Consider the following 20,802-nt stretch of genomic DNA (forward strand, 5'->3'; position numbering starts at 1 on the left):
CCCCCCCGCCCATATTGGCCCTGCCCCCCCGCGGCCCCTCCCCGGGCGCAGTGCTGGGTGACCCTTGGCCCCCCCCGGTTTGGGCGCAGCAAACGCCTCCGCGCGGGGACGGGGACACTCAGCGCTGTGTCCCCCCCCAAACGCCACCAGCCCAGGTGAGCACGGGGGGTCTGGGGGGGGGGGGGGCGGGGGGGCAGCTCCCCTAGTTTTGGGGGTTTTATGGCATCGCCGGGTCCCACGTGGAGCGGGGGGGGGATGGACCCACAGCCGCCTCCCCCGGTTTGGTGTGTCCCTTGTATGGGGGGGGACAGACGGCTGTTGGGGGGGACATTGGGGTGCGGGTGCCTCGGGGGGGGCGCTGCTGTTATCTCCCCACCCGGTGAAACATTAACCCCGACACTAAACCTGCTGCTTGCAAAACGGCCCCTCAAGGCCGAGTGACACCGTGTCCCCCCAGCATTGTCACTGTGTCCCCCCCCATGTTGGCGCCGTGTCCCCCCCAGCGTTGTCTCTGTGGCCCCCCCCCCCCATATTGACCACCCTGGGGAGCCCGTCCCCCCCGGGGACACGGGGACAGCTGCAGGTGTCCCCAAGCCCCGCTGCAGGGACACGTGTCCCCGTGCCGTCACCTTCATGCCACCCGTTGCTTTCCAGCCGTCCCTGCGGACGGACGGACAGACGGACGGACAGAGGGTGTGTACCTGGGGGGTGACGTGTGGGGCCGGGGGGGGTCCCAGGGCCACCACAGCTCACCCCAGGGACCCCCTATTCTGCCACAGGATTGGGCCCATGGGCCCCCTTGGGTGTCCTGGGGTTGGGGACCAGGGGGACACTGCAGGGGGGTCCTGGGGCCACCAACTGTCACCCCAGCACCACTGGGGTCCCCCTGCTTCTGCAGGATCGGGCCCATGGGTCCCCAAGGGCTCATCCTGCAGCTGGTGACCCTGGGGACTGGGGGTGCCAAGGGGACACCGGGGGAGTCCTGGAGCCACCGATTTTCACCCCAGCACCACCGGGGACCCCCGTTGTGCTGCAGGATCGGGCCCCAGGGACTGTGGGTACTGGGGGGACACCAGAGGGGTCCTGAGGTCACCAACTCTCACCCCAGCCCCACTGGGGCCCCCTGTTCTGCCACAGGATTGGGCCCATGGGCCCCTGCAGGCTCCTCCTGCGTGTCCTGGGGCTGGTGGCGCTGGGGATACTGGGGATACTGGGGGGACACTGGGGGGTCCTGGAGCCGCCAGTTTTCACCCCAGCACCACTGGGGTCCCCCTGCTTTTGCAGGATCGGGCCCATGGGCCCCCACAGGCTCCCGTTGGGTGTCCTGCGGACTGTGGGTACTGGGGGGACACCAAAGGCGTCCTGGTGCCACCAACTCTCAGCCCAGTGCCATCGGGGACCCCTGTTCTGCTGCAGGATCGGGCCCATGGGCCTCCAAGGGCTTGTCCTGGGGCTGGTGACCCTGGGACCAGTGGTGCCGGGGGGACACTGGGGGGGTCCTGGAGCCACCAATTTTCACCCCAGCACCACCGGGGTCCCCCCACTTCTGCAGGATTGGTCCCATGGGCCCCTGTGGGCTCATCCTGCAGCTGGTGACCCTGGGGACTGGGGGTGCCAGCGGGGACACTGGGGGGGTCCTGGGGCCACCAGCTCTCACCCCAGCACCACTGGGGTCCCCCTGCTTCTGCAGGATCGGGCCCATGGGCTCATCCTGGGGTTGGTGACCGTGGGGACCGGGGGGGACCAGGGGGATCCTGGGGCCACCAACTCCCACCCCAACACCACCAGGGTCCCCCCTCTTCTGCAGGATCGGGCCCATGGGCTCATCCTGGGGTTGGGGACTGGGGGAACACTGGGGGGGTCCTGGAGTCACCAACTCTCACCCCAGCACCACCAGGATCCCCCCACTTCTGCAGGATCGGGCCCATGGACTCATCCTGGGGTTGGTGACCCTGGGGACTGGGGGGGATTTGGGGGACACTGGGGGGGTCCTGGAGCCACCAACTCTCACCCCAGCACCACCGGGGTCCCCCCGCTTCTGCAGGATCGGGCCCATGGGCTTATCCTGGGGTTGGTGACCCTGGGGACTGGGGGGGGGGGGGAAACTGGGGGGTCCTGGAGCCACCACCTCTCCCCCCATCACCCCCTTCTCCCCCAGCGCCACCAGGGACCTCCCTCCGCCGCAGCATCGGGCCCATGGGCCCCCATGGGCTCCTCCTGGGCGCCCTGGGGCTGGTGTCCCTGGTGTCCCCGGTGTCCCCGGGGGCCGGGGGGGCGCAGGGCCCGCCGGCGGGGGACGCGGCGCAGGAGCACGGGTACTACCTGGGGCAGCTGTTCGGGCAGTACGGCGCCAACGGGACGCTGCCCAGCGAGGGGCTGGCACGGCTGCTGGGCAGCCTGGGGCTGGGCCGCGTGCGCGTGGTGCAGATCCAGCACGAGGAGCTGGGACACGGCCACGTCACCCACCTGGACCTGCTGGAGGTGCAGGACGACAAGCACCGCCACCGGCACCCCCTCGCCGAACACGCCGGGGCCCCCCCGGCATCCCCCAGGTACCCCCCGCGCCGCCCCGACCCCGCGGTGACGGGCGATGGGTGATGGGTTGGGGGGCTCATGTCTCCTGAGCCGCCTGTGTCCCCTGAGCCGCCGTGTCACCCGTGTCCCCTGATCCACCACATCATCCGTGTCCCCTGAGCCACCATGTCACCCGTGTCCCCTGATCCACATCGCCAATGTCCCCAATCCACCACATCGCCCGTGTCCCCTGAGCCACCATGTCACCCGTGTCCCCTGATCCACCACATCATCCGTGTCCCCTGAGCCACCATGTCACCCGTGTCCCCTGATCCACATCGCCCGTGTCCCCTCATCTGCTGCATCACCCATGTCCCTTGAGCCACCACATCGCCCGTGTCCCTTGAGCCACCGTGTCACCCGTATCCCCTCATCCACCATGCCACCCATGTCCCCTGAGCCGCCGTGTCACCCGTGTCCCCTGATCCACATCACCCGTGTCCCCAATCCACCACATTGCCCATGTCCCTTGAGCTGCCGTGTCACCCGTGTCCCCTGATCCACATCACCCGTGTCCCCTGAGCCGCCATGTCACCCGTGTCCCCTGATCCACATCATCCGTGTCCCCTGAGCCACCATGTCACCAGTGTCCCCTGATCCACATCGCCCGTGTCCCCTGATCCACCACATCATCCGTGTCCCCTGAGCCGCCGTGTCACCCATGTCCCCTGATCCACTTCACCAATGTCCCCTGAGCCACCACATCACCTGTGTCCCCTGATCCACCACATCACCCGTGTCCCCTGAGCCACCATGTCACCCGTGTCCCCTGATCCACATCGCCCGTGTCCCCTCATCTGCTGCATCACCCGTGTCCCTTGAGCCACCGTGTCACCTGTGTCCCCTGATCCACATCACCAGTGTCCCCTGATCCACCACATCGCCAATGTCCCCTGATCCACCACATCACCCGTGTCACCTCCCGCAGCCCCCGGCCGGCACTGGTGACGAGCTGGACGGAGCCACCACCCGCGGAGCCCCCCGGCGCTGGGGACACCCCCGCGCCCCCCCGGCGGGAGCTGAGCCTGCTGGGCAGGGTGCTGGGCCTGGAGCACTCGGGCAGCGACCACCCGCACCACGACGTGAGCGGGGACACCCCGGGGAGCCCCCGCGCTGCTCCGCGTGTCCCCCCCGTGCGCCCCTCACGGTGCCCCCCCCGCAGTGCCTGAACGTGACGCAGCTGCTGGTGAACTTCGGGCTGGGCGCCGTGTCGCGGCTCACGCCGGAGCAGTTCACGCTCCTGTGCCCCGCGCTGCTCTACCAGATCGACAGCCGCGTCTGCATCCGCCACCGCGACGAGGTGACCACGCCGCCCCCGGCGGGGACACTGTGGACAGGTAACCCCAACCGGGACCCCCCCCCCCAGGCCTGGTCATCCCCCCTGGGACACCCTGTCCCTGCAGCCACATCCCCAGGTCCCCACCAGCTGGTCCCCGTGTCCCCTGCTCCCCCATCATCTGGTCCTCATGTTCCCTTGTCCCCCATGACCTGGTCCCCGTGTCCCCCGTAGTCCCCCGTAGAGCCAGAGTCCCTGGCTCTCCCATCATCTGGTCCCCATGTCCCTTGTCCCTGCACCCTGGCCCCCCATTATCTGGTCCCCGTGTCCCCTGTCCCTGCACCCTGGTCCCCTATCACCTGGTCTCCGTGTCCTCTGGTCTCCCATCGCTTGGTCCCCATGTCCCCTGTCCCCGCACCCTGGGCCCCCATCACCTGGTCCCCATGTCCCCTGCTCCCCCATTATCTGGTCCCCATGTCCCTCCTGCCACGCCCTTCCTGCATCCCCAAGGACCCGTCCCCACCGCATGTCCCCATCCCCGGGGTCCCCATCCTGCATCCCCAAGGAACCGTCCCCATCCCGTATCCCCATCCCATGTCCCCATCCTGCATCCCCAAGGACCCGTCCCCATCCTGTGTCCCCATCCCCAGGGTCCCCATCCTGTATCCCTAAGGACTCGTCCCCATCCTGTGTCCCCATCCCCAGGGTCCCCATCCTGCATCCCCAAGGACCTGTCCCCATCCTGTGTCCCTATCCTGCATCCCTAAGGACTCGTCCCCATACCATGTCCCCATCCCGGGTCCCCACCCTGCATCCCCAAGGCCCCGTCCCCACCGCATGTCCCCATCCCCGGGGTCCCCATCCTGCATCCCCAAGGACCCATCCCCATCCTGTGTCCCCATCCCCAGGGTCCCCATCCTGCATCCCCAAGGACCCATCCCCATCCTGTGTCCCCATCCCCAGGGTCCCCATCCTGCATCCCCAAGGCCCCGTCCCCATCCCGTGTCCCCATCCCCAGGGTCCCCATCCTGTATCCCTAAGGACTCGTCCCCATCCTGTGTCCCCATCCCCAGGGTCCCCATCCTGCATCCCCAAGGACCTGTCCCCATCCTGTGTCCCCATCCTGCATCCCTAAGGACTCGTCCCCATACCATGTCCCCATCCCGGGTCCCCATCCCGCATCCCCAAGGCCCCGTCCCCATCCCGGGTCCCCATCCTGCATCCCCAAGGACCCATCCCCATCCCGTGTCCCCATCCCGCATCCCCAAGGCCCCGTCCCCATCCCGTGTCCCCATCCGCGGCTCCTGTCCCCGTGTCACCCCGCAGCGCTGGGCTGGGGGCTCCTGGCCGTCGCCCTCGTCAGCCTCCCGTCCGCCCTGGCCGTCCTCCTGCTGCCGCTGCTGAGCCGCCGCCGCTTCCACTCGCTGCTGGCCTTCCTGGTGGCGCTGGCCGTGGGGACGCTCTGCGGGGACGCGCTGCTGCACCTCTGGCCACACGTAGGTACCCGCGCCCGGTGGGACACCGGGGGGACCGGGGTGGCCGTGTCCCCTCCTCCGCCGCATCGCCCGTGTCCCCTGAGCCACCTCATTGCCAATGTGCCCTCATCCGCCACATCACCCGTGTCCCCTCATCTGCCACATCACCCGTGTCCCCTGATCCACCATGTCACCCATGTCCCCTGATCCACCACATCACCCGTGTCCCCTGATCCACCACATCACCTGTGTCCCCTGATCCACCATGTCACCCATGTCCCCTGATCCACCACATCACCCATGTCCCCTGATCCACCACATCACCTGTGTCCCCTGATCCACCACATCACCCGTGTCCCCTGATCCACCATGTCACTCATGTCCCCTGAGCCACCACATCACTCGTGTCCCCTGAGCCACCATGTCACCCGTGTCCCCTGATCCACATCACCAGTGTCCCCGATCCACCACGTCACTTGTGTCCCCTGATCCACCATGTCACCCATGTCCCCTGATCCACCACATCGCCCGTGTTCCCTAAGCCACTGTGTCACCCGTGTCCCCTGATCCACATCGCCAATGTCCCCTGATCCACCACGTCGCCCGTGTCCCCTGATCCACATCGCCAATGTCCCCTGATCCACCACGTCGCCCGTGTCCAGGCGCAGGGGCGGCACCAGGAGCCCGCGGAGCCGGGGGCCGCGGTGCTGCCGGGGCTGGCGGTGCTGGGGGGCATCTACCTGCTGTTCCTGCTGGAGCTGCTGCTGGGGACGCTGCGGCGCAGCCGGGAGGCCACGGTGAGAGCCGCCGGCACCGGGGGGGACCGGGGTGGCACCGGGTCCGTGTGCACCCAACGCCTCTGTCCTCCCCAGGGACGCTGCACCGGGGAGACGCCCGATGGGGCCGCGGGGGGCCCGGCACCGTCACAAGGGGGTAAGACCCCCCCGCACCCCACAGCGCCCGCGGCCCCCGGTCCCGGTTCCCACCCCGCGCGTCTCCCACCGCAGGGGCTGAGCTGCAACACCTGACGGAGCTGGAGCTGAAACCCCATGGGCGCCCCCACGGACACCCCCACGGACACCCCCACGGACACCCCCACGGACACTCCCACAGCCCCGCGTTGCCCCCCAGCCCCACGGCCACCGACATTGTCTGGATGGTGGTGCTGGGGGACGGGATCCACAACCTGATGGACGGGCTGGCCATCGGTGAGGGACATGGGGACCGGGGACTAGGGGTGCACAGGGACTGGGTGACATGGGGACAAAGTTGCACAGGGACACAGGGTGCACGGGGATCGGGTGATGGGGACAAGGGACGCACAGGAATCGGGTGACGTGAGGACAAGGGGGACACAGGGACAGGGGGCACAGGGCTTGGGTGACAGGGGACAAGGGGGACATAGGGACGGGGTACATGGGGGTGCACAGGGACCAGGTGACAGGGGGAAAAGGGGTGCAGAGGGATGGGGTGGTGGGGACAAGGGGCATGCAGGGATTGGGTGACAAGGGACAAAGGGTGCACAAGGATCAGGTGATGGGGACAATGGGTGCACAGGGATGGGATGATGGGGACAATGGGTGCACAGGGATTGGGTGACAGGGGACAAGGGGGGCACAGCTCACTGGGGCACAGGGTCCATGCGGACCAGGGCTGAAAGACCCCCTTCCTTCTCCTTCTCCTTCTCCTTCTCCTTCTCCTTCTCCTTCTCCTTCTCCTTCTCCTTCTCCTTCTCCTTCTCCTTCTCCTTCTCTTTCTCCTTCTTCTCCTTCTCCTTCTTCTCCTTCTCCTTCTCCTTCTCCTTCTCCTTCTCTTTCTCCTTCTCCTTCTCTTTCTCCTTCTTCTCCTTCTCCTTCTCCTTCTCCTTCTCCTTCTCCTTCTCCTTCTCCTTCTCCTTCTCCTTCTCCTTCTCCTCCTTCTTCTCCTTCTCCTTCTCCCTCTCTTTCTCCTTCTCCTTCTCTTTCTCCTCCTTCTCCTTCTCCTTCTCCTTCTCCTTCTCCTTCTCCTTCTCCTTCTCCTTCTCCTTCTCCTTCTCCTTCTCCTTCTCCTTCTCCTTCTCCTTCTCCTTCTCCTTCTCCTTCTCCTTCTCCTTCTCTTTCTCCTTCTTCTCCTTCTCCTTCTCCTTCTCCTTCTCCTTCTCCTTCTCCTTCTCCTTCTCCTTCTCCTTCTCCTTCTCCTTCTCCTTCTCCTTCTCCTTCTCCTCCTTCTTCTCCTTCTCCTTCTCCTTCTCCTTCTCCTTCTCCTTCTCCTTCTCCTTCTCCTTCTCCTTCTCCTTCTCCTTCTCCTCCTTCTTCTCCTTCTCCTTCTCCTTCTCCTTCTCCTTCTCCTTCTCCTTCTCCTTCTCCTTCTCCTTCTCCTCCTTCTTCTCCTTCTCCTTCTCCTTCTCCTTCTCCTTCTCCTTCTCCTTCTCCTCCTTCTTCTCCTTCTCCTTCTCCTTCTCCTTCTCCTTCTCCTCCTTCTTCTCCTTCTCCTTCTCCTTCTCCTTCTCCTTCTCCTCCTTCTTCTCCTTCTCCTTCTCCTTCTCCTTCTCCTTCTCCTTCTCCTCCTTCTTCTCCTTCTCCTTCTCCTTCTCCTTCTCCTTCTCCTTCTCCTTCTCCTTCTCCTTCTCCTTCTCCTTCTCCTTCTCCTTCTCCTTCTCCTTCTCCTTCTCCTTCTCCTCCTTCTTCTCCTTCTCCTTCTCCTTCTCCTTCTCCTTCTCCTTCTCCTTCTCCTTCTCCTTCTCCTTCTCCTTCTCCTTCTCCTTCTCCTTCTCCTTCTCTTTCTCCTTCTTCTCCTTCTCCTTCTCCTTCTCCTTCTCCTCCTCCTCCTCCTCCTCCTCCTCCTCTCCGTTCCCGCAGGCATCGCGTTCTCCCGCAGCGCGTCTCTGGGGCTCAGCACCGCGCTGGCCGTGCTGTGCCACGAGCTGCCCCACGAGCTGGGTACGTCCCCGTCCCCCCCACTCCGCCGTGTTCCCCCATCACCCCCGTCACCCCCATCACCACCATCGTCCCCATCACCCCTGTCAGCCCCATCACTCCCATCACCCCCGTCACCCCGTCACCTCCATCACCCCGTCACCTCCATCACCCCCGTCACCCCCATCACCCCCATCACCCTGTCACCCCAGTCACCCCCTTCACCCCATCACTCCTGTCACCCCCGTCACCCCCATTACCCCCATCAGCCCCATCACCCCCATCACCCCCGTCACCCCCATCACTCCTGTCACCTCCATCACCCCCATCACCCCCGTCACCCCCGTCACCCCCGTCACCTCCATCACCCCCGTCACCCCCGTCACCCCCATCACCCCTATCACCCCATCACCCCCGTCACCCCTCGTCCCGCCGCAGGGGACCTGGCGGTGCTGCTGCGGGCGGGCACGGGCCCCCGCACCCTCCTGCGCCTCAACCTGCTCTCGGCGCTGCTCTCGGCGCTGGGGGCCGCGGGGGGGGCGGCCGTGGGGCAGAGCGCGGCGCACGTCACCCCCTGGCTCCTCACCGCCACCGCCGGCACCTTCCTCTACGTGGCCCTGGCCGACATGGTAAGGGGGTGACCGTGGGGGGGTGGTTGTGGGGGGGTGGTTTTGTGACACCCCCCTGACCCCCCCGCTGTGCCGCAGCTCCCCGAGGTGCTGCGGGGAGCCCAGGGCCCCGGGGGGGGCTCGTGGGGCCGGTTCCTGCTGCAGAACGGGGGGTTCCTGCTGGGCAGCGGCATCATGCTGGGCATCGCGCTCGCCGAGGGACACGTCCGCGCGTGGCTGCAGCCCTGAGCGCCCGGGGGGGCCCGGCCCGGCCCCCCCATCACCCACCCCAGAGGGGACCCCCAACCGGAGCCACCGGGACCCCAGATGTGCCCACGGGATGGGACGTTCTCCCCCATGGGGCTCAGCCCTGGGGATCCCTTGGGGCACCCAGCACTCCCTGGGGGGGACGGGGGGGTTACAGCACTGGGGTGGGATGGGGGTCCCAGCACTCCCTGGGGGGGCGGGGGGTCCCAGCACTGGGGTGGGACGGGGCGTCCCAGCACTCCCTAGGGGGGACGGGGGTCCCAGCGCTGGGGTGGGACGGGGCGTCCCAGCACTCCCTAGGGGGGACGGGGGTCCCAGCGCTCCCTGGGGGATGACGGGGGGTCCCAGCACTCCCTGGGGTGGGATAGGGGTCCCAGCACTCCCTGGGGGTGGATGTGGGGGTTACAGCTCTGGGGTGGGATGGGGGTCCCAGCACTTCCTGTTGGGGGATGGGGGTCCCAGTGCTCCCTGGGATGGGATGGGGGTTCCAGCACGCCCTGTGGGAGGGACGGGGGTCCCAGCACTCCCTTGGGATGGGGGTCCCAGCACTGGGGTGGAACGGGGGCCCCAGCGCTCCCTGGGGGGGGACGGGGGGTCCCAGCACTGGGGTGGGACGGGGGTCCCAGCGCTCCCTGGGGGGGAATGGGGGGGGGTCCCAGCACTGGGGTGGGATGGGGGTCCCAGCACTCCCTGGGGGGGGACGTGGGGGTCCCAGCACTGGGGTGGGACGGGGGTCCCAGCGCTCCCTGGGGGGGAATGGGGGGGGTCCCAGCACTGGGGTGGGATGGGGGTCCCAGCACTCCCTGGGGGGGGACGGGGGTCCGTCCCGCTGCCCCCGCCGCTGGCGCGGGAAGGACACCAGCCCGGAGCCGCAAAAGCATTCTAATAAATGTCACCCATTCAAAGCCACCACACGGGGACAGGCCCGGCCGTGGGTCACGCTGTGGGAAACACATGGAGGCTCAGTGCTTTGCTTTTTGGGTTCATTTGGGTAGATTTTAGCTCTTTTGCCCCAAAAGGTGACGCGGGATTGCTGGAAGAACAGAGCGGGCGCAGCACAGACTAACGCGGCCGCTCGCGGGCTCAGGCGGGGGACACGGTGGCTTTGGGGACAGTGGCTTTGGGGACAATGGTTTTAGGGATTATGGTTTTGGGGATGATGGTTTTGGGGACAATTGTTTTGGGGACGATGGTTTGGGGATAATGGTTTTGGGGACAGTGGCTTTGGGGACAGTCATTTTGGGGATAATGGTTTTGGGGATGATGGCTTTGGGGATGATGGTTTTGGGACAATGGTTTTGGGGACAATAATTTTGGGGACAATGGTTTCGGGACAATAATTTTGGGGACGATGGTTTTGGGGACAGTGGCTTTGGGGACAATGGTTTTGGGAATGATGGTTTTGGGGACAATAATTTTGGGGACAACGGTTTTGGGAACAATGGCTTTGGGGACAATGGTTTTGGGGACAGTGGCTTTGGGGACAATGGTTTTAGGGACAATAATTTTGCGGACAATGGCTTTGGGGACAATGGTTTTGGGGATGATGGTTTTGGGGACAATTGTTTTGGGGACGATAGTTTGGGGATAATGGTTTTGGGACGAAGGTTTTGGGGACAACGGTTTTGGGAACAATGGCTTTGGGGACAATGGTTTTAAGGACAATAATTTTGGGGATGATGGATTTGGGGACAATAATTTTGGGGACAGTGGTTTTGGGGATAATGGTTTTGGGGATGATGGTTTCGGGGACAGTGGCTTTGGGGACAACGGTTTGGGGGATGATTTGGGATGATGGTTTTGGGAACGATTTGGGATGATGGTTTCGGGGACGATGGTTTCGGGGACAATAGTTTTGGGGACGATTTGGGACAATGGTTTTGGGGACGATGGTTTTGGGGACGATGGTTTTGGGGACAATAGTTTTGGGGATGATTTGGGACAATGTTTTTGGGGATGATTTGGGACAACGGGTTTGGAGACGATGGTTTTGGGGCTCCTCCGTGTCCCCCCCATTTGCTCCCAAGCACCGGGGGGGGGGGGTCGAATGGCTCCATGTTTCCCTTGTGCGACACAACAGGTTCCGCTCGCTCCGCGTTCCGCACCCACAGCCCAACCGGGAAGGGGGGGGGTGGGCAAATTCGGGGCTGATTTTGGGGCTCCCCTCTTGTGCTTCAAACCGGGGGGACGACACTGGGACACCCCCCGGAGGAGCTTTGGGGGGGGATGAAAACAGGAGACGAAGCTGCTGCTACAGTGGGTGCTGGGACCCCCGACCCCCCCGAGGGGCTCCGGGTGTTGCCAGAGGGAGGTGTGGACAGCACAGAGTCGCTAATTAACGCGGTTCTTCGTTAACGAGCCCGAAACGCTCCCGTCCCGCGCTGGCAGGAGAGCACCCAAATAACCCCCAAATAACCCCCAAATCCCATCCAGCCTGGGGACAGGCCCTGGGTTTGTCCCAACACCCCCCAGGACACCTGGGGACCCCCCCCCCGATTTTCCTTTGGTGACACCTGCAGCGCGTCCCGTCCCCTCCCTGTCCCCCCCCCCTCCCCGTTAAACTGGCCACATGTCACAAACTGCAAAATTCCAGAGCGGGACAATGAGTCACACCCAATGTCACCCCCAGTGTCACCCAGTATCACCCCCAGTGTCACCCAGTTTCACCCCGTGTCACCCCCAATGTCACCCCCAGTGTCACCCAGTATCACCCCCAGTGTCACCCAGTGTCACCCCCAATGTCACCCCCAGTATCACCCTCAGTGTCGCCCCTAGCATCACCCAGTGTCACCCAGTTTCACCCCCAGTATCACCCTCAGTGTCACCCCCAGTGTCACCCAGTATCACTCCCAGTGTCACCCCCAGTGTCACCCAGTTTCACCCCCAGTATCACCCAGTGTCACCCCCAATGTCACCCCCAGTATCACCCAGTGTCACCCAGTATCACCCCCAGTGTCACCCAGTTTCACCCCGTGTCACCCCCAGTGTCACCCCCAGTATCACCCACAGTGTCACCCCCAGTATCACCCAGTGTCACCCCCAGCGTCACCCCCAATGTCACCCCCAGTATCACCCCCAGTGTCACCCCCAGTATCACCCCCACTGTCACCCAGTTTCACCCCCAGTGTCACTCTCAGTGTCACCCCCAGTGTCACCCAGTATCACCCCGTGTCACCCAGTGTCACCCAGTGTCACCCCCAGTGTCACCCAGTTTCACCCCGTGTCACCCCCAATGTCACCCCAGTATCACCCAGTGTCACCCAGTATCACCCCCAGTTTCACGTCGTGTCACCCCCAATGTCACCCCCAGTATCACCCCCAATATCACCCCCAGCGTCACCCAGCGTCACCCCCAGAGCACCAAAGAACCATCAGATTTGTGAATTCCCTCCCCCGCCAGAACCATGAGAACAAAACACATGGGGGGGAAACCCAGCGCCCCCCCCCCATCCCCACAACATCCCGGGGGCTCCGCTCCAGGTTTCCATGCGTTTCCTTTATTAGTTTTCAAGTTGACGAACAATATCGACACGACAGGGTCGAGTAAGGCTACTTTTCCTTAGTTTTCCTTTTTCTGGGTGTTTTTTGGGGGGGGTGTTCCCCCCCACCCCTTCTCCCCCGTGTGGGACACACGGATTCAATGAGGACGAGTGGAGGTGGGTCCCGGCCCATTGCTGGAAATGCTGAGGGTTTGGGTTTAATCAAAGGGCCCCGGAGCTTCGGCCGAATCTCAGTTTTGGGTTGTTTTGAGGTTTTTTTGGCTCTTTTCAAAAGTGCCCAAGAGAGGAAAAAGGAAAAATAGTAATAATTAAAAGAAAGAAAAGAGAGTAATAAGGAATAAAGAAGAAAAAGGAAAAAGGAGGAAGGAGAAGAAAGGAAAAATGGTAATAATTAAAATGAGGGAAAAGGGAAAAGGAAAAGGGGAAAGAGGAAAGGAAAAAGGAAAAATAGTAATAATTAAAAACAAGAAAATAGAATAATGAGGAAAAAAGAGGAAAAAGGAAAAAGGAGGAAGAAGAAGAAAGGAAAAATGGTAATAATTAAAATGAGGAAAAAGGAAAATAGTGATAATTAAAAAAAGAAAAGGGAAAAGAAAAAAGGAAAAAAGAAAAACGGTAATAATTAAAAAAAGGAAAAAAGGGGAAAAAAAGGAAAAAAGAGAAAAATAATGAAAAAGAAAGAAAAAAGAAAGAAAAAGGAAAAAAAAAGAGAAGCAAAAGGAAAACCCCCCAGGGCCGAGGCCGCGGGTCCGTGTGCTACGGGGGGATTTTCCTTTGGTTTGCGGTTGCGGGGGGGACCCCAAAAAGCAGCAGAAAAGCACAATCTCATCTCCGGGCTGTTTGGGGTTCGTTCTGGTTCATCTCGGCACAACCAGAACCCCAAACCTGCCCCATTCGGGGCGGTTTTAGCACTACCGGGACGTGGGGACCCGACCCCAAAATGGGGGAGAAACGGGGTGGGGGGGGCGGATTTCCTAAAGCAAAGTGAGAACTCCCAATCGCCTGGAGCTGGGTGGGGGGGACAGGCCCCCGGCCCCCCCGGCCGGTACATTCAGCAGTTCATATGGCTCCGCTCGCCGGCGCCAACGCGCCCGGCGCCTTGAAATGCATTTGTGCTGTTTGTTTTTGCGTTTCTCTTCCTTCCTTCCTTTGCAAACACACCTTCCCTTTGTTCATTCATTCATTCCTTAGAAACAAACTTCTTATTTTCTTATTTTTTTTTTTCCTTTTTTTTTTTTTTTTTTTCTTTTTAAATTAGAAATGAAAAAATAAACCCAAAAGACGCTTCTCCCGCGGGATGCTCGAGGGAATCCGGACTCATGCTTGAACAAAAGTGCTTATTACTTGAAGCAAGTGCTTTGGACCAAGTGGGAGGAGAGAAACTTCCCAATTTTGGGGTGTGCGGGACCCGAAACCAAGAGATTTAAGTAGCGTCGGGGTTTAGGGGTGAAGAGCGGGAATGGTCCGACTTTGGCATCAAGGTCCAAGTTGTGGGGCCGGGGAAGTTTCCCTCCATCCCTCTTATAACAATGCACCGGGGGGGTTGGTTTATTTTTTTTGGGGGGGGGGAAACCATCACAAAAAGATCTCATTTTAGCAAAATAAACGCCATTATTACCGAACACTTGGATTATTACTGAAATTGTCAAGCTGTGCTGTCGAATGGATACGATAACAGCGTTAAAGGAGAACAAGACTGGGACTTGCGTGTCCCCATTCCCACCCCAAATGTGTCGCCCCCCCACCCACCCCCCCCATAGGTGCGCTGCTGGAGCCTCCTTGCCCTCTATCATTATTATTATAAGACACAAGGGGAAGGGGGGGGAGGATCCTAAGAGCAAAGAGCGGCTATTTCTATTTACTACCTATTTCTTCCTGCGTGGCGCTGCGGGTGGGGATGGAGAAGCCCTTACGGAGATCACACTGATTGTCTCGGAGTCGGCGCGGGGACGAAGCCGAAGGGAGAACGCGGTTCCTTCTCCGTGCAAAGCGACTGAAAACCACCCAAAAAATCAACAAGAAAACAACGTGGCGGTGGGGGGGGGGGAAGGAAAAGCAGCATTTTCCAAGGGACGCGGCCGCACCGGGGTGGTGACACCTCGGTCCCCTCCGCGGAATAAACCGCTTTAGCCCTTGAAGACGCCGGCTCGGGACTTTGGACCCGTTTTCCTGCCCTGTGGAGATAAAGCGAAGCCAAAATCCACCCCCCCCCCCCCCACCCCCCGGCTGCGTGTAAACAGGGTGGGGGTCCAGTTCTTGACGCCGCCAGGGGTTTGGCAGCCGGGGGTTCAAGTTTATTCTGGTTCCGAACTGAGGTATTCGGTGCGGAAAGGGTAACGCTAAAGGGGTTTTTGGGGGAGACGCCGGCGGCCGGGGGCACAACCCTGTGCCGGCGCCGAGGGAGCGTCGTGCTGCCAAAGGACGATCCTATAGATCCATAAAGGGGAAAACCCCCCCCAAAGACCCAAAAAATGGGACAATCCGCGGAGCAGCCGCTCCCCCGGCGCCGAATTCTCGAGTGCTTTACCGAACAAAGTGCAGGTTTGGTTAACGGGACAAAACAAACCCAAAACTCCTCCGTGAGAAGGCGAAGGGAAATCAATGTGCTTTATCACCCAAAGGCCAAGGCTGGAATCTCCGTGTTTGGTTCTAAGAGTTCGGCTTTGGTAAAAGAAACGAACAGCGCGGGGGGGGCCCTGTAAAGGAGGGGCCACCGCGGTTGGTTTTTAAAGGAGAAAAAGAAGACGCGACGCGTTATTTTGGTTATAAAAACGCTCGAGTGGCCACCGGGGACGCTTTAATGGCCCCCGGGGGGGGCGCCGGGACCCCCAGGTTGGGGACGGTCCCCGAAACGCTCGTCACCCCATCGCTGCGTCTTTGGCTTGGAACGGACTCGCCACACGGAGACGACAAGCGGCGGGTTTCGCACACGGTGCCGTTACAGTAACTCGGAAAGACACCCGAAAACACCCCGAAAATAACAGCGACGGAAAGGATGAACACATACCAGTGCAACATCGAGTGCTCCAAACCTGCCTTATAAATACGATCGCTACGTTAATAAAAGAACGAACCCAAAGCGAAGAAACAACGATCCCACGTACACGCTGATAATCCTGCCAAGACGTTAGAAAAATTAACACAGACTTGCTAAAGGTTGTGAATTAGGACTTTGAAGTGCATCTTTTTCCTTGTGAAAAGGCTCAACTTTCAGGATATTCTATTTATGGTTTGTTTTTAAAGGTAAATGCTTGTTTCTTTATAAATAACTTCTCAAAATAAAAAAGCAACACTGAGTCTCGCATGGAAACGGCCACGCAAACCAGAGCGAAAATAAAGCGGAATATATCAAAATAAGGAGGTTTCTTTAGGATTTTCGCCAAGAAATCAACCGACCGACCAACAGAATCCCTAAAGTGCCTGGTGAGGGGGGAGGCTCCAGCAGGGCGCCCCTGTTTGCATATCAACCACAGCTGCCAAAGGGAGAGTCGTAGTGTCCCGGGTACAGTAGATCGTGATTCAAGTGTATTGGAATTAAAGGACGAGCGTGAGGATTCGAAACGAACCAAAACGGCGTCAGCGAGGGGGGGACCCGCTCCCCGAGAATCCCACCCCGCACCGCGCCAAGAGTTCGGGCGGCCCCGTCGGAACCAAACCCGCCTCGATTCGCCCCAAAAGCCGGGGGACGAAGCGCAGCGGCACCCGCCTCGTCTCGGGGAGCGACGGAGGACACGGCGCTCGTTAAGCTAATTAGCAGCGCCGGACGGGGCCGCGCTGAACTCTTGGCGTGCTCCGAGGGCTCGCCCAGTCTTGTTCTCCTTTAAAGTGCCCTATATTTATAGAATTTCTAAATAAATATAATAAGATATTGGGTCACCCGTTGGCGGGAGCTACTCGGAGTAGCAGCCGTCCAGGCCGATGGCGCTGGGCCGCTCCTGGCCGTAGGCGCTGCCGTTGGGCAGGGGCCCGCAGGCCTTGGCCGCGATGCCGCAGTTCTTGAGGAGGTTGAAGCTGAAGGAGCCGATGGCGTCTTTCGGCGGGAAAGGCTTCATGGTGGAGAGGATCAGTGCCAGGCAGTCGGCCACGTCCTTGTTGGGGGCACAGGCCAGGGCCGGGGTGTGACCTGGGGACAGATGGGGGTGACAACGGAGTGTCAGGGGTTGAAGGGCCCTGGAAAGCCCATCCAGTGCAATCCCCCCATGGAGCAGGAACACCCAGATGAGGTTACACAGGAACCAGGCGGGTTGGAATGTCTGCAGAGAAGGAGACTCCACAACCCCCTGGGCAGCCTGGGCCAGGCTCTGCCACCCTCACCACGAACAAGTTTCTGCTCATATTTCAGTGGAACCTCCTGTGTTCCAGTTTGCACCCATTGCCCCTTGTCCTGTCCCTGGTTGTCACCAGAAGAGCCTGGCTCCATCCTCCTGACACTCCCCCTTTCCATATTGATTACTATTAATTAATCACCCCTCAATCTCACAGAATCACAGAATGTCAGGGATTGGAAGGGACCTCAAAACATCATCCACTCCAACCCTCTGTCACCCTCACTGTGAAGAAGTTTCTTCTCATATTTAAGCGGAACCTCCTGTGTTCCAGTTTGCACCCATTGCCCCTTGTCCTGTCACTGGTTGCCACCAGAAGAGCCTGGCTCCATCCTCCTGACACTCCCCCTTTCCATATTGATCCCCAGCAATGAGTCCCCCCTCAGTCTCCTCTTGTCCAGCTCCAGAGCCCCAGCTCCCTCAGCCTTTCCCCACACGGGAGATGCTCCACTCCCAACCTGATGCGCCAGGATGTTTGTTTGTCTTTAAACACCCCGCGATGGCGTCGAGGGCTCTGGGAGCACCCACAGGACCCCCCAAGCCCCGGCAGCACCCAGAGTTTTCCCAACTCCAAGGTGTTCCAGCCGAGCAGGAGCTTCTGGCTGCGACAACCAGTGTGAGTGGAGACCCATTGCTGAGCTGGTTCTGCACCGGGGGATTGCGCTTCAAACACCTGCCAGACCTGGAAATGCTTTTACAGGGGATTGCAGGGGGTAATAATTGAATCGTAGAATCACTTGGGTTGGAGTCCAACCATTAACCCAGCCCTAGCACTAAAATGTCCCTAAGAATCTCATCTCTCTGTCTGTTCAACCCTCCAGGGATGGTGACTCCACCACTGCCTGTTCCAATGCCCTTTGGAGAAGAAATTACCCCAAATTTCCAACCTCACCCCCCCCTGGTGCAACCTGAGGCTGTTTCCTCTCACCCTGGTGTTTGTTCCTGGGGAGCAGAGCCCGACCCCCCCAGCTCCAAGCTCCTTTCGGGTATTGCAGAGTGAGGTCTCCCCCCAGCCTCCATCACGCTGAGCCCCCCCGGACACCCCCGCGGGACACGAACCTTCTTCATCCACAGCCAGCACGGTGGCACCTCTGCTGAGCAGGGCCTGGACCACGGAGGCCAGCCCGTTCCGCGCGGCAATGTGGAGCGGCCTGGGGGGAAACGGCGTCAGCCCGGCTGCCGAGTCTTCTACAGCTCCCGCTAAAACAGGGACCCCCGTGGGCAGCTCTGCGGGCTGACGGGGGCTCACACGGGCACACACGGGCTGACACACACAGGTTCACGCAGGCTGACATGGGCGCACATGGGCTCACACACACGGGCTCACATGGGCTGACATGGGCTCACACGGGCTGACATGGGCTGACACGGGCTGACATGGGCTCACATGGGCTCACACGGGCTGACATGGGCTCACACGGGCTGACATGGGCTCACACGGGCTGACATGGGCTCACACGGGCTCGTAAGGGCTGACGCACACAGGTTGAGGCAGGCTGACATGGGCACACATGGGCTCACACACACGGGCTCACACAGGCTGACATGGGCTGACACGCATGGGCGCACACACGGATACACACGGGCTGACACGGGCACACATGGGCTCACATGGGCATGCACGGGCTGACGTGGGTTGACACACACAGGCTCACACGGGCTGGCATGGGCTCATAAGGGCTGACATGGGCACATATGGGCTGACAGAGACAGACACGGGCACACACGGGCTGACACAGGCAGACATGGGCTGACACACACCAGCTCACATGGGCACACACAGGCTGACATGGGCACACATGGGCTGACACAGACAGACGTGGGCACACATGGGCTGACACACACCAGCTCACATGGGCACACACAGGCTGACACAGGCACACACAGGCTGACACGGGCACACACAGGCTGACACACACAGGCTCACAAAGGCTGACACGGGCACACATGGGCTAACGTGGGCTGACACAGGCACACATGGGTTGATACACACAGGCTGACACGGACAGACGTGGGCACACACAGGCTGACACGGACAGACGTGGGCACACATGGGCTAACATGGGCTGACACGGGCACACATGGGTTGATACACACAGGCTCACACGGGCACACGTGGGCTCACGCGGGCTGACACGGACAGACGTGGGCACACACAGGCTGACACACCAGCTCACACGGGCTGACACAGACAGACACGGGCACACATGGACTGACACGGGCACGCATGGACTGACACACATGGACTGACATGGGCACACATGGACTGACACACATGGACTGACACACATGGACTGACACACATGGACTGACATGGGCACGCATGGACTGACACGGGCACGCATGGACTGACACACATGGACTGACACGGGCACACATGGACTGACACACATGGACTGACACACATGGACTGACACACATGGACTGACACACACGGGCTCACCCACTCACACATTCTCTGCTCACCCGCTCGCACGTTCACTGCTGCCCCTCTGCCCCCCTCCCCGCGGCATCGCCCCCCGGCCCAGCCCCGTACTCACATCTGCAGAGCACTGTTACTTGCATTGATAAGGCCGAGGTCGTGGGTTTCCCCCAGGATCAACAAGGCACACTTTTCATGGCCCTGCCAAGGACACGCGGCTGTTTGTGACGTGTGAGCAGCGGAACGGGGTTCCCCACGATACAGGAACATTCCCTGAACCCCACGTTCTGCAAGGGTTCCCCGCTCCGGCAGGGCCCGAGTAGCCGAACTGCTGTCCCCTCTGTCCCATCTCCCACCTTTGGTGGACACACTGACCACAGACCTGAAGCTCAGATTGGGGATCCCCGGCAAAAACGGAGACTGATTTACAACCCAAACTGAACCAGGAGATCTGCGCGGGTCACGACAGGCACAGCAAGCCCAGGGCCCTCGCCCCTACGTACAACCCCGTTCATTAAGGTGACAAGGTGACGGTGACCGCGGCGGCTGCTCCCTACCTTGCTGCAGGCCAGGTGAAGAGCCGTGTTCTTGTTGACGTCCAGCACAGTTATATTTGCTTTCGCTTGGTACAGCAGGAACTCTGAAAGGAGGAGGGAGAGCCGCTGGTGAGGGGCAGCAGCACGGAGCCCAGGAATGGGGACAGAGGAGCGGACAACCCGGCTCCAGGGGACCCGGTGACGGCACAGGGCGGTTGGACAGCGGCCACGCACCGAGGGCCGCGGAGTGCCCGTTCTCCGAAGCCATCATGAGCGGGGTCCTCCCCAGCTTGTCGGTCGTGTCCACCTCGGCCTGGTGGCGCAGGAGCAGCTGTAAACCGTGGACGTTGTCTGCAAAGGCAGCAGCGTGAAGGGGGGTCCTGGGGAGAGGAGACAGCTGGTGAGAGACACGTCTGGGGACGTCAGAGCCCCCCGGTGCCACCGGGAGTCACGGCCACCACCCGGCAGCAGCGACGGGAGAGGGACGAGGCCACGCTCACCTTCCTTTGGCATCTCTGCTATTAACAATCTTGGCACCTAATGCTTCCACCAGCATTTCCGCAGTGCCGTCCTGGTTGTTAATTCTGCAGCGGGGGACAAGAGGAACGTTAGAAGGACACGAAGCAGCGTTAGCGACACGGGGCAGGTCCCCAACGCCACTTACACTGCACAGTGCAATGGAGTAAAGGGGTTTCCTTCTAGGTATGCAAACGGGTTGTGTTCAAGTAACAATTCAAGACAATCTTCATGCCCTGTGAGGAGAGAGGGACAGAAATACATCAGCAAGAAGGGACCCTGGGTTCCGCTTTGTTGAATCAGAGAATCATTTTGGTTGGAAAAGACCTTTAAGATCATTGAATCCAACTGTTAAACCACCCCAGCACTAATCCAAGTCCTTGAGAACCTCATCTCTGCTCGACCCCTC

General features: G+C 61.0%; 2 protein-coding genes across 4 annotated transcripts in view; one reads left to right on the forward strand and one right to left on the reverse strand.

Moving 5' to 3' along the window:
* The first annotated feature begins 24 nt into the window (after window positions 1–24).
* On the forward strand, window positions 25–9,256 carry SLC39A5 (solute carrier family 39 member 5). Of its 3 annotated transcripts, XM_065043547.1 has the most exons (12): window positions 34–155; window positions 655–693; window positions 2,159–2,552; window positions 3,503–3,656; window positions 3,737–3,911; window positions 5,177–5,346; window positions 5,988–6,122; window positions 6,198–6,258; window positions 6,333–6,533; window positions 8,163–8,243; window positions 8,658–8,848; window positions 8,927–9,256. In XM_065043547.1, exons 3-12 carry the CDS (start codon window positions 2,197–2,199, stop codon window positions 9,074–9,076), a joined length of 1,674 nt encoding a protein of 557 aa, XP_064899619.1. In that variant the 5' UTR covers window positions 34–155; window positions 655–693; window positions 2,159–2,196; the 3' UTR covers window positions 9,077–9,256. The 3 variants fall into 3 exon arrangements, with proteins under 3 accessions (XP_064899618.1, XP_064899619.1, XP_064899620.1); XM_065043546.1 differs by lacking the exon at window positions 655–693 and having other exon boundaries at window positions 25–155; window positions 8,927–9,255; XM_065043548.1 differs by lacking the exon at window positions 34–155 and having other exon boundaries at window positions 205–693.
* A 3,313-nt stretch (window positions 9,257–12,569) lies between these two features.
* Window positions 12,570–20,802, reverse strand: part of ANKRD52 (ankyrin repeat domain 52) — a 24,468-nt gene continuing 16,235 nt past the window's right edge. Inside the window, exons 22-28 of the mRNA XM_065043646.1 lie at window positions 20,542–20,629; window positions 20,378–20,461; window positions 20,112–20,257; window positions 19,899–19,981; window positions 19,460–19,542; window positions 17,979–18,070; window positions 12,570–16,717 (exon numbers count right to left, since the gene is read on the reverse strand). Of these exons, the coding sequence (XP_064899718.1) occupies window positions 16,485–16,717; window positions 17,979–18,070; window positions 19,460–19,542; window positions 19,899–19,981; window positions 20,112–20,257; window positions 20,378–20,461; window positions 20,542–20,629 (809 nt within the window). The 3' untranslated portion in view covers window positions 12,570–16,484. The remainder of the gene's footprint in view (window positions 16,718–17,978; window positions 18,071–19,459; window positions 19,543–19,898; window positions 19,982–20,111; window positions 20,258–20,377; window positions 20,462–20,541; window positions 20,630–20,802) is intronic.

This window comes from Columba livia, chromosome 29, assembly GCF_036013475.1.
Source record: "Columba livia isolate bColLiv1 breed racing homer chromosome 29, bColLiv1.pat.W.v2, whole genome shotgun sequence".
Lineage (NCBI taxonomy): Eukaryota > Metazoa > Chordata > Aves > Columbiformes > Columbidae > Columba > Columba livia.